General features: G+C 41.3%; 1 protein-coding gene across 2 annotated transcripts in view; it reads left to right on the forward strand.

Annotated features, from left to right (window-relative positions):
- EPC1 (enhancer of polycomb homolog 1) overlaps positions 1 to 13,186 on the forward strand; it is a 623,061-nt gene that overhangs the window by 382,034 nt on the left and 227,841 nt on the right. For both annotated transcript variants that reach the window (XM_053713859.1, XM_053713858.1), the window contains exons 8-9: positions 3,963 to 4,052; positions 4,135 to 4,283. In XM_053713859.1, the coding sequence (XP_053569834.1) occupies positions 3,963 to 4,052; positions 4,135 to 4,283 (239 nt within the window). The remainder of the gene's footprint in view (positions 1 to 3,962; positions 4,053 to 4,134; positions 4,284 to 13,186) is intronic.

Below are 13,186 nucleotides of genomic sequence, written 5' to 3' on the forward strand. Positions count from 1 at the left end.
CATCTAAACAAGAAACTTCCCAGGTATCTGTCCAGATCCCGGGATCCTCAGGCGGAGGCAGTGGATGCATTATCACTTCCTTGGAAGTATCATCCTGCCTATATCTTTCCGCCTCTAGTTCTTCTTCCAAGAGTAATCTCCAAGATTCTGAAGGAATGCTCGTTTGTTCTGCTGGTAGCTCCGGCATGGCCTCACAGGTTTTGGTATGCGGATCTTGTCCGGATGGCCTCTTGCCAACCGTGGACTCTTCCGTTAAGACCAGACCTTCTGTCACAAGGTCCTTTTTTCCATCAGGATCTGAAATCCTTAAATTTAAAGGTATGGAGATTGAACGCTTGATTCTTGGTCAAAGAGGTTTCTCTGACTCTGTGATTAATACTATGTTACAGGCTCGTAAATCTGTATCTCGAGAGATATATTATAGAGTCTGGAAGACTTATATTTCTTGGTGTCTTTCTCATCATTTTTCCTGGCATTCTTTTAGAATACCGAGAATTTTACAGTTTCTTCAGGATGGTTTAGATAAGGTTTTGTCCGCAAGTTCTTTGAAAGGACAAATCTCTGCTCTTTCTGTTCTTTTTCACAGAAAGATTGCTATTCTTCCTGATATTCATTGTTTTGTACAAGCTTTGGTTCGTATAAAACCTGTCATTAAGTCAATTTCTCCTCCTTGGAGTTTGAATTTGGTTCTGGGAGCTCTTCAAGCTCCTCCGTTTGAACCTATGCATTCATTGGACATTAAATTAGTTTCTTGGAAAGTTTTGTTCCTTTTGGCCATCTCTTCTGCCAGAAGAGTTTCTGAATTATCTGCTCTTTCTTGTGAGTCTCCTTTTCTGATTTTTCATCAGGATAAGGCGGTGTTGCGAACTTCTTTTGAATTTTTACCTAAAGTTGTGAATTCCAACAACATTAGTAGAGAAATTGTGGTTCCTTCATTATGTCCTAATCCTAAGAATTCTAAGGAGAAATCGTTGCATTCTTTGGATGTTGTTAGAGCTTTGAAATATTATGTTGAAGCTACGAAATCTTTCCGTAAGACTTCTAGTCTATTTGTTATCTTTTCCGGTTCTAGAAAAGGCCAGAAAGCTTCTGCCATTTCTTTGGCATCTTGGTTGAAATCTTTAATTCATCTTGCCTATGTTGAGTCGGGTAAAACTCCGCCTCAGAGAATTACAGCTCATTCTACTAGGTCAGTTTCTACTTCCTGGGCGTTTAGGAATGAAGCTTCGGTTGACCAGATCTGCAAAGCAGCAACTTGGTCCTCTTTGCATACTTTTACTAAATTCTACCATTTTGATGTATTTTCTTCTTCTGAAGCAGTTTTTGGTAGAAAAGTACTTCAGGCAGCGGTTTCAGTTTGAATCTTCTGCTTATGTTTTTCGTTAAACTTTATTTTGGGTGTGGATTATTTTCAGCAGGAATTGGCTGTCTTTATTTTATCCCTCCCTCTCTAGTGACTCTTGTGTGGAAAGATCCACATCTTGGGTAGTCATTATCCCATACGTCACTAGCTCATGGACTCTTGCTAATTACATGAAAGAAAACATAATTTATGTAAGAACTTACCTGATAAATTCATTTCTTTCATATTAGCAAGAGTCCATGAGGCCCGCCCTTTTTTTGTGGTGGTTATGATTTTGTATAAAGCACAATTATTCCAATTCCTTATTTTATATGCTTTCGCACTTTTTTATCACCCCACTTCTTGGCTATTCGTTAAACTGAATTGTGGGTGTGGTGAGGGGTGTATTTATAGGCATTTTGAGGTTTGGGAAACTTTGCCCCTCCTGGTAGGAATGTATATCCCATACGTCACTAGCTCATGGACTCTTGCTAATATGAAAGAAATGAATTTATCAGGTAAGTTCTTACATAAATTATGTTTTTTGGGAGAAAAGTTCTTCAAGCAGTGGTGCCTTCTGTTTAACCATCTGTCTTGTCCCTCCCGTTCATTCGTGTCCTGTAGCTTTGGTATTTTATCCCACAAGTAAAGGATGAATCAGTGGACTCGTCGTACCTTATAGAAGAAATGTAAATTTATGCTACCTGATAAATTAATTTCTTCTATGGTACGACAAGTCCACGGCCCGCCCTGTCATTTTAAGACAGATTCATAATTTTTGATTTTAAACTTCAGTCACCTCTGCACCTTGTAGTTTCTCCTTTTTCTTCCTGTACCTTCGGTCGAATGACTGGGGGTCGGAGCTAAGGGAGGAGCTATATAGACAGCTCTGCTGTGGTGCTCTTTGCCACTTCCTGTTAGCAGGAGGATAATATCCCACAAGTAAAGGATGAATCCGTGGACTCGTCGTACCATAGAAGAAATTAATTTATCAGGTAAGCATAAATTTACTTTTCTTTTACGATAGGACGAGTTCACGGCCCACCCTGTCATTTTCTAAAACTTCAGTCACCTCTGCACCTTGGCTTTTCCTTTCTCTTCCTAATTTCGGTTGAATGACTGGAGTGGGAGGGAAGGGAGGAGCTATATATACAGCTCTGCTGTGGTGCTCTTTGCCTCCTCCTGCTGACCAGGAGGCAATATCCCATAAGTAAGGATGAAATCCGTGGACTCGTCATATAAAAGAAATACATTTATCAGGTAAGCATAAATTTCCTTTTTTGGCAAAATAAGCCCACATTGTTATCCAAATCTAAGATATCTGTGTTCTCCACAGAAAATGTTGCCAGCCAGGTGGCATTATGAAGTATCCAGGTGGGGGCAGGGTAATATTTTTTTAAATTAGATTTAAATTTTCTGCTATGCAAAGCAAAAATGTAATTGCAGGATTTAACATAAATATATTTAATGATAATTTGTGCAATAAAAATGTAACATTTTTATTCTTGCCTAATATTAGCTTAATATTGGCTAAAATTTTAGCCAGATGGCCAGTAAAATCAACCGGGTGGCACACCCGCTAAGAAGGTCCTGGGGGAGCACTGCATATTATAGATAAGCTACTTTCCTAGCAGTATTGTAGACTGGTGCATTTTTGAACGTCTACAATCCTGGTTAGCAAAGTAGCCAATTGGTGCAAAAATGCACAGCATAAAGAGTGGGTAGAACCGGAACGTGACCTTACCGGGGTGCCTGCTGGTTGCTTGCTGCATACAGACCACTAGTATATGGCAATTACTAAATGCATATACGTATATATTCTGTGAATTCTTACACATGCTCAGTAGGCGCTTCTTTTTTTTTTATATACGCTTTTATTGGGAAGAATTTCTGTCTGGATGATTTTGTATGTGGTTAATTGACATTTAGAATATAGACATAGGAGCAAATATAGCTTAAAGTATCTTGTTTTGAAATAGCAAGAGACTGTAGTGTTGAGTGTTAGAATTTTTTTTTCTTTTATTTGAGTTAGATATTTATCCTTGTTTTATATATTGTGTTATTAAAAAATCATAAAAAATTAAAATATATTTTTTTTAAATAGGGGAGAAAATGTTATAATACAATGTACAGTAATTTTCACCATACTATAACAGTTTTACAATCCTAAATAATTCAGCAGTTTTTAAATACATGATATGAGTAATATAAAAATCAAATCCCAATATTGTTAAAATTATATAAAAGGGAAAAAAGAAAATGCTGTAATATGTTACAGAATTTTGTTATTGCACTATTGCTTATGTAAAATGTTGTGTTTAACCCCTGCAAAGGGATTAAATACAGTCGGCTCTAGATAAAATAATTCACTACTTGGAGCTAGCGGAATGCCTCTGGTGAGCCAATGGCAAGAGACAAATGTGTGTAGCCATCATTCACCAGCTAGCTCCCAGTAGAGTAGGATATGTACATATTCTTTTATTTTTTTAACAAAGGCTACCAAGAGTAAAGTGAATTTAAAAATGTCTTAAAATTACATAGTTCATCATACGTTTAATTTTCTTTCCTATCAACTTTTTTTTTTCTTTCCAATCGTTAACATGTACTTTTTATTCTGTAGGTCATGTCAGGTTCCTCTGAGGCTGAGGAAGAAAATGATCCAGATGGACCCTTTGCTTTCCGTAGGAAAGCTGGTTGTAATTACTATGCTGTAAGTTATTGATTGTTAGCTGGTCACAATAATAATTAAATTGCTGTCTTGTAATACTTCACAATTCTATTTTTGTTCCTAGCCACGTTTGGACCAAACTGGCAACTGGCCATGGTGTAGTCCTGAACAAGGAGGATTAGGAGACATTCGCTATAGATACTGCCTCACTACCCTCACTACACCCCGCAAGTGTATCGGCTTTGCACGAAGACGGGTTGGCCGTGGTGGACGGTTTGTATTATTTTTATTTACTTTCATTGCTTATTAGTTTAATATCCCTAATAAAATGTTTAGTTAAGGGGACAAAGATGTGAATTTGTCAGGTCACATTTTATAAGAAAAGTTATTCCTCATTTTGATAACACTTGAGGCATAAAATTATTTACCACTGTTTTTAATAGCAAACCACTACTTGGACAAAGGCAGAAATATTAAACTATTACAAAAGAAGACTCCTTTATCTCTTAGCCCAGCCCCCCTCCAGTTTTTAAAAATTCTGCTTGCCGACCACTGCCTTTTTCAGACCTCTGATCTTTTTCTATTTCTCCAACATTGGTGTGTCCGGTCCACGGCGTCATCCATTACTTGTGGGAAATGTTCTCCCCCACAGGGAAAGGCAAGGAGAGCACACAGCAAGAGCTGTCCATATAGCTCCCCCTCTGGCTCCGCCCCCCAGTTATTCTCCTTGCCGCTCTGAACAAGTAGCATCTACCACGGGGATGGCGAGGAGTTTGTGGTGTTAGTTGTAGTTTTTTATTCTTCTATCAAGAGTTTATTTTAAAATAGTGCTGGCTTGTACTATTTACTCTATAACAGAAAAGTGATGAAGATTTCTGTTTAAGAGGGCTATGATTTTAGCACAAGTAACTAAAATCCATTACTGTTACCACGCAGGACTGTTGAAAGAAGAGAACTTCAGTTGGGGGTAACAGTTTGCAGACTCATCTGCTTCAGGTATGACTAGTCTCCTTCTAACAACACAGGCTAATGCTAGATGACAGTCATTTTTCCCCTCAGGGGAAACGGTAAGCCATTTTTCTTTCACCTCAGCAAAAAAGATAACAGGCTTCCCCTTTTTGTTTTTTATGCTGGTAGACACCGTTAGGGGCTAAATCGATTGGTTTTTATTACAATATTATACCATTTGAAATATTTTATAAGCTCACATACACTTGGGAACGTTTTTTATTGATCTGGCTTGTTTTAGACACCTAAATCTAGTCAGGAAGGCCCCTTCACTCTAGTGTGCTGAGGGAGGAAGCCTCATTTTGGCACTTCAGCTGTGCAGTTGAATTTCAAGGCAGTGCATGCAGATTCATGTGAGAGGGTCCTGTGGTTCAGAAAGTGACTCCAAAAGGCTTTTTTCTGTGAATGGTGACCCCTAAGGAAGGTAAAAAGCTGCAGCAAGGCTGTAGCTGGGATTGTGGTGTGTTTTAAGAGCTAGAGTCTCCATATTTGCTGTGCAATACTTTCTAAGCATTAAGACACTGGGGTCCAAATTTCAGAAAAATCGGATATTGCCTTCATAGTTTTTTGAACATTCAGAAATAAATGTGTCATTTTATTATTTAAAGAGTTAAAGTAACGTTTTTGTTTAAAATCGTTTTTATTGCATTGTTTGCCTGCCTACATCTGTTTAACATGTCTGTTCCATCAGATAACCTATGTTCTGTGTGTATAGAGACAAATGTGGTTCCCCCTTCGAGTGTTTGTGATAATTGCGCCATAGCGTCCAAACAAAATCAGGACAGCTCTGTTATTTTTCAGTAGTGGATAATTCTATAGCAAATCTTTTATCTAAACTGCCAGTTTTTCAGAGAAAGCGTGATTGTTCAGTTTTAAATACAGATAAAAAGGATGAACAATCAGACGCTGACGATGCCTTATCTATTTTACCCTCACATCAATCGGAATTGGCTGTGAGGGAAGGGCTGTCTGAGGGTGAAATTTCAGACTCAGGAAAAATTTCTCAACAGGCAGAACCTGATCTAGTGGCATTTAAGTTTAAGCTAGAACATCTCCGCGCTTTGCTTAAGGAGGTATTAGCTACTCTGGATGACTGTGATTCCATGGTAGTACCAGAGAAGTTGTGCAAATTGGACACATTTTTAGAGGTCCCAGTGCACGACGACGCTTTTCCAATACCTAAGAGGGTAGCGAACATAGTGGAAAAGGAGTGGGAGAAGCCAGGTGTACCCTTTGCCCCACCTCCTATATTTAAGAAAATGTTTCCCATAGTAGACCCTAGAAGGGACGCATGGCAAACGGTCCCGAAGGTTGAGGGAGCTGTTTCAACACTAGCGAAGCGCACAACTATTCCTATAGAGGACAGCTGCGCTTTCAAAGATCCTATGGATAAAAAATTGGAAGGATTGCTTAAAAAGATTTTTGTTCAGCAAGGGTTCATCCTTCAACCAGCTACGTGTGTTATTACTGTCACTTCAGCGGCGTCCTTTTGGTTCGAAGAACTAGAAAGGTCGCTCCAGAAAGAGACTTCCTATGAAGAAGTCATGGACAGAATTCACACATTAAAGTTAGCTAATTCCTTTATATTGGATGCCGCCTTTCAAATAACGAAATTGGCGGCGAAAAACTCAGGTTTTGCTATAGTAGCGCGGAGGGCGCTTTGGCTAAAATCCTGGTCGGCAGACGTGTCGTCCAAGACTAAGTTACTGAATATTCCTATCAAGGGTAAGACCCTTTTTGGGCCGGAGTTGAAGGAAATGATTTCAGACATCACTGGGGGTAAGGGCCATGCCCTCCCACAGGATAGGCCTTTTAAGGCTAAGAACAAGTCTAATTTTCGTTCCTTTCGCAATTTCAGGAACGGACCGGCTAATAACTCCACTGCCGCTAGACAAGAAGGTAACGCGGCCCAGCCCAAACCCGCTTGGAAGCCCATGCAAGGCTGGAACAAGGGTAAACAAACCAAGAAACCTGCTGCTGCTACCAAGACAGCATGAAGGGGTAGCCCCCGATCCGGGACCGGATCTGGTAGGGGGCAGACTATCTCTCTTCGCTCAGGCTTGGGCAAGAGATGTTCTGGATCCCTGGGCACTAGAGATAGTTTCCAAGGGATACCTGTTAGAATTCAAGGGACTTCCTCCAAAGGGAAGGTTCCACCTGTCTCGCTTATCTTCAGACCAGATAAAGAAACAGGCATTCTTACATTGTGTAAGAGACCTATCAAAGATGGGAGTGATAAACCCAGTCCCCTCCGGGGAACAAGGTCTAGGGTTTTACTCAAACCTGTTTGTGGTTCCCAAAAAAGAGGGAACTTTCAGGCCAATTCTGGATTTAAAGATATTAAACAAGTTCCTCAGAGTTCCATCCTTCAAGATGGAAACCATTCGGACAATCTTACCAACAATCCAGCAGGGTCAATTTTTGACTACCGTGGATCTGAAGGATGCGTATCTGCATATCCCAATCCACAAATCTCATCATCAGTTCCTGAGGTTTGCCTTTCTGGACAAACATTACCAGTTTGTGGCTCTTCCATTCGGTTTAGCCACCGCTCCCAGAATTTTCACAAAGGTGCTAGGGTCCCTTCTAGCGGTCCTAAGACCGAGGGGCATCGCTGTAGCACCTTATCTAGATGACATCCTAATCCAAGCGTCGTCTCTTTCCAAAGCGAGGGCTCATACAGACATTGTGTTGGCTTTTCTCAGATCTCACGGGTGGAAAGTGAACATAGAAAAAAGTTCACTGTCACCGTCCACAAGGGTTCCTTTTCTGGGAACAAAAATAGATTCTGTGGAAATGAAGATCTTTCTCACAGATGTCAGAAAGACAAAGCTTCTAAAAGCTTGTCGAGTTCTTCACTCTATTCCTCAACCCTCCATAGCTCAATGCATGGAAGTAATAGGACTAATGGTCGCAGCAATGGATGTGGTTCCTTTTGCTCGAATTCATCTAAGACCATTACAGCTGTGCATGCTCAATCAGTGGAATGGGGACTATACAGACTTGTCTCCCCAAATTCAAGTAGACCAGGTAACCAGAGACTCACTTCTCTGGTGGTTGACCCAGGATCACCTGTCTCAGGGAATGAGTTTCCGCAGACCGGAGTGGGTCATCGTCACGACCGACGCCAGCCTCTTGGGGTGGGGTGCGGTCTGGGACTCTCTGAAAGCTCAGGGCCTATGGTCGCGGGAAGAGTCGCTTCTCCCGATAAACATTTTGGAACTAAGAGCTATATTCAATGCGCTCCTGGCTTGGCCTCAGCTAGTGGAAGCCAGGTTCATAAGATTTCAGTCGGACAACATAACGACTGTTGCGTACATCAATCATCAGGGGGGAACAAAGAGTTCCCTAGCGATGAAGGAAGTAACCAAGATAATCCAATGGGCAGAGAATCACTCCTGCCATCTATCTGCTATTCACATCCCAGGAGTAGACAACTGAAAGGCGGACTATTTGAGTCGTCAGACTTTCCATCCGGGGGAGTGGGAACTCCATCCGGAGGTCTTTGCTCAGTTATCCCAATTATGGGGCATTCCAGACATGGATCTAATGGCGTCCCGTCAGAACTTCAAGATTCCTTGCTACGGGTCCAGATCCAGGGATCCCAAGGCGACTCTAGTGGATGCATTAGTGGCGCCTTGGTCGTTAAACCTAGCATATGTGTTTCCACCGTTTCCTCTCCTCCCCAAGCTCATAGCCAGGATCAAACAGGAGAAGGCCTCGGTGATTCTGATAGCTCCTGCGTGGCCACGCAGGACTTGGTATGCAGACCTGGTGAATATGTCATCGGCTCCACCATGGAAGCTACCTTTGAGACAGGACCTTCTAGTACAAGGTCCATTCGAACATCCCAATCTAGTTTCTCTGCAGCTGACTGCTTGGAAATTGAACGCTTGATTTTATCCAAGCGTGGGTTTTTCAAATTCTGTGATTGATACTCTGGTCCAAGCCAGAAAACCTGTGACTAGAAGGATTTACCATAAAATATGGAAAAAATATATCTGTTGGTGTGAATCCAAAGGATTCTCCTGGAGTAAGATTAAAATTCCAAAGATTCTCTCCTTTCTCCAAGAAGGTTTGGATAAAGGATTGTCAGCTAGTTCTCTAAAAGGACAGATTTCTGCATTATCCGTCTTGTTGCACAAACGACTAGCAGCTTTGCCAGATGTACAAGCTTTTGTTCAGGCTTTGGTTAGAATCAAACCTGTTTACAGACCCATGACTCCTCCTTGGAGTCTAAATTTAGTTCTTTCAGTTCTTCAAGGGGTTCCGTTTGAACCTTTACATTCCATAGATATTAAGTTACTATCTTGGAAAGTTCTTTTTTTGGTTGCTATTTCTTCTGCTAGAAGAGTTTCTGAATTATCTGCTTTGCAGTGTGATCCACCCTATCTGGTGTTCCATTCAGATAAGGTTGTTTTGCGTACTAAGCCTGGTTTTCTTCCAAAAGTTGTTTCCAACGAGAACATCAACCAGGAAATAGTTGTTCCTTCTTTGTGTCCGAATCCAGTTTCAAAGAAGGAACGTTTATTACACAATTTAGATGTTGTTCGTGCTTTAAAGTTCTATTTAGAAGCAACAAAGGATTTTAGACAAACCTCATCCTTGTTTGTCGTTTACTCTGGTAAGAGGAGAGGTCAAAAAGCTACTGCTACCTCTCTCTCTTTCTGGCTGAAAAGCATTATCCGCTTGGCTTATGAGACTGCCGGACGGCAGCCTCCTGACCGTATCACAGCTCACTCTACTAGGGCTGTGGCTTCCACATGGGCCTATAAGAACGAGGCTTCTGTTGACCAGATATGTAAGGCAGCGACTTGGTCTTCTCTGCACACTTTTGCCAAATTCTACAAATTTGATATTTTTGCTTCTTCGGAGGCTGTTTTTGGGAGAAAGGTTTTGCAAGCCGTGGTGCCTTCTGTTTAGGTAACCTGATTTGCTCCCTCCCTTCATCCGTGTCCTAAAGCTTTGGTATTGGTTCCCACAAGTAATGGATGACGCCGTGGACCGGACACACCAATGTTGGAGAAAACATAATTTATGCTTACCTGATAAATTACTTTCTCCAACTGTGTGTCCGGTCCACGGCCCGCCCTGGTTTTTTTTTAATCAGGTTGAAATTTTTTTTCTTTATACACTACAGTCACCACGGCACCCTATGGTTTCTCCTTTTTCTCCTAACCGTCGGTCGAATGACTGGGGGGCGGAGCCAGAGGGGGAGCTATATGGACAGCTCTTGCTGTGTGCTCTCCTTGCCTTTCCCTGTGGGGGAGAACATTTCCCACAAGTAATGGATGACGCCGTGGACCGGACACACCGTTGGAGAAAGTAATTTATCAGGTAAGCATAAATTCTGTTTTCTTAAACAATTGCATGGATTCATTGCAATTTAAGCTATCCCTTTGCCTCTGCTATTTACTACAGATCCAGCTATTCATGAGGTGCATCTTGTTATTGCACGTTGTCCTAGAGATCCCTAAAATGTTTCATCTTTGGAGAAAAACAGTCTCCTTTCCTTGCTTCATTGGTAATTACTTTTTTTTAAGTAGTAACCCAAGCATCACATTCTTTAGTCCATAAGACATTCTAACCTCAAATATGTTCTAAAAAAAGTATTCTTCAGACACACACACTCTCATTCTGAATAGTAGTATCTATCTGCCTTTAAGTCCCTATTATGTAAATAATAATGTCATCATGCTATCTACAGAACAGAAATTCAGGAGCTCTATGCCTTTGATAGACATTTCCATACTTTCCCTCAAGACAAGAGATAACTGCATGAATTGGAAATACCCTTCTCACTCATTGGAGAGTGAACAAATCCAGGAAACTTATAGCCCATATACTTTTGTTTTCTTGTTAAAATATCTTTTATAAATAATGTGTGTGTGTGTGCGCCAGTCTCTCTTTTGTCAGTCTGCACAACCACTATTTCTCTTGTAAGGTGTATCCAGTCCACGGGTTCATCCATTACTTGTGGGATATTCTCCTTCCCAACAGGAAGTTGCAAGAGGACACCCACAGCAGAGCTGTGCATATAGCTCCTCCCCTAACCCCCACCCCCAGTCATTCTCTTGCAACTCTCGACAAGATAGGAAGTATCAAGAGATATGTGGTGACTTAGTGTAGTTTTACCTTCAATCAAAAGTTTATTTTTAAACGGTACCGGCGTTGTACTGTTTTACTCTCAGGCAGAAATTAGTAGAAGAATTCTGCCTAGAGGTTTGATGATCTTAGCGGTTTGTAACTAAGGTCCATTGCTGTTCTCACACATAACTGAAGAGTATGGGAAAACTTCAGTTGGGGGAACGTTCTGCAGAATACATGCTTTGAGGTATGTTCAGTATTTTTATTTCTAGAGAGATGAATAAGTTCTAGAAAATGCTGACAGAGCCTTGTGTATTTGAGGTAAGACGGATGCAGTGATTTAACAACGACTGGGTTCATGCTTACAAAACAGGGTAATACTCATGTTAATACTCATATTACTTAGTGACAAAACGTTTACATGATTTCATAAATAGGACGTTTTTTCTCTGAGGGAGATAAATCTTTATTTGGGGCCTAGTTTCCACATGGCTAGTCAGATACTCCTAGGAGTATTTTCTTAAGGCCCCTCTGACATCCAGTACATGGTGGGAGAGGCCTATTTTAGCGCTGTAGATGCGCAGTTTTAATTCAGACTGAGACATCCAGCTTCCCTAGAAGAGTCCTCTGGCATCTGAGGACCATTACAAAGGGTTTCTTTCTGCACAAAATCATATTTGAGGGCAGGTAGGAGCCTCAGCAGAGCTGTGGCAAGGTGCTCAACTGTATTTTAATGGTGGTTGACGTTTTTTAAATCCGGTTTGGAAGCTAAGGGGTTAATCATCCATTTGCAAGTGGGTGCAATGTTGCTTTAGTCCCTTACTCACACTGTAAAAATTTCGAAGTCTTTACTGCATTTTAACCCTGTTTTGCAGTTTAAGTGTTAGTTTTTTTCTCTTAAAGGCACAGTACCGTTTTTGTTTAATTGCTGTTGCACATTTATTAAAGTGTTTTCCAAGCTTGCTTGTCTCATTACTAGTCTGTTAAACATGTCTGACATAGAGGAAACTCGTTGTTCAATATGTTTGGAAGCCATTGTGGAACCCCCTCTTAGAATGTGTACCAAATGTACTGAAATTTCTATAAACTATAAAGACAATATTATGGCGCTTAAAGATTTATCTCCAGGGGATTCTCTGACTAAAAAAAGGGAGATTATGTCATCTAGCTCTCCCCATGTGTCAGAACCTATAACTCACGCTCAAGTGACGCCAAGTACATCTAGCGCGTCTAATTCTTTTACCTTACAGGACATGGCGGCAGTTATGAATGCTACCCTCTCAGAGGTATTGTCCAAACTGCCAGGGTTACAAGGAAAGCGAGACAGCTCTGGGGCTAGAACAGAGCTTTCTGACGCTTTAATGCCTGTGTCCGATATACCCTCACAATACTCAGAAGCCGAGGCAGGTGAGCTTCTATCTGTGGGTGACTTTTCAGACTCAGGGAAGGCGTTGCTTCAGTCTGATTCTGAAATGACAGCATTTAAATTTAAGCTTGAACACCTCCGCTTATTGCTCAGGGAGGTTTTAGCGACTCTGGATGACTGTGACCCCATTGTGGTTCCAGAGAAATTGTGTAAAATGGACAAATATTTTGCAGTGCCTGTTTACACTGATGTTTTTCCAGTCCCTAAGAGGTTTTCGGAAATTATTACTAAGGAATGGGATAGACCAGGTGTGCCGTTCTCTCTCCCTCCTGTTTTTAAAAAGATGTTTCCCATAGATGCCGCCATTCGGGACTCGTGGCAGACGGAGCAGTCTCTACCCTAGCTAAGCGTACAACTATCCCCGTCGAGCACAGTTGTGTTTTCCTAGATCCTATGGATAAAAAATTGGAGGGTCTCCTTCAGAAACTGCTGCAGCGGCTTTTTCGTTCGAATCTCTTGAGGAGGCTCTACAGGTGGAGACCCCATTAGATGATATCTTAGACAGGATTAAAGCTCTTAAGTTAGCTAATTCCTTTATTTCTGACGCCGTTTTTCATTTAACCAAGCTAACGGCTAAGAATTCAGGTTTTGCCATTCTGGCGCGCAGGGCGCTATGGCTTAAGTCCTGGTCAGCAGACGTTACTTCAAAGTCTAA

This window comes from Bombina bombina, chromosome 5, assembly GCF_027579735.1.
Source record: "Bombina bombina isolate aBomBom1 chromosome 5, aBomBom1.pri, whole genome shotgun sequence".
NCBI classification, from domain to species: domain Eukaryota; kingdom Metazoa; phylum Chordata; class Amphibia; order Anura; family Bombinatoridae; genus Bombina; species Bombina bombina.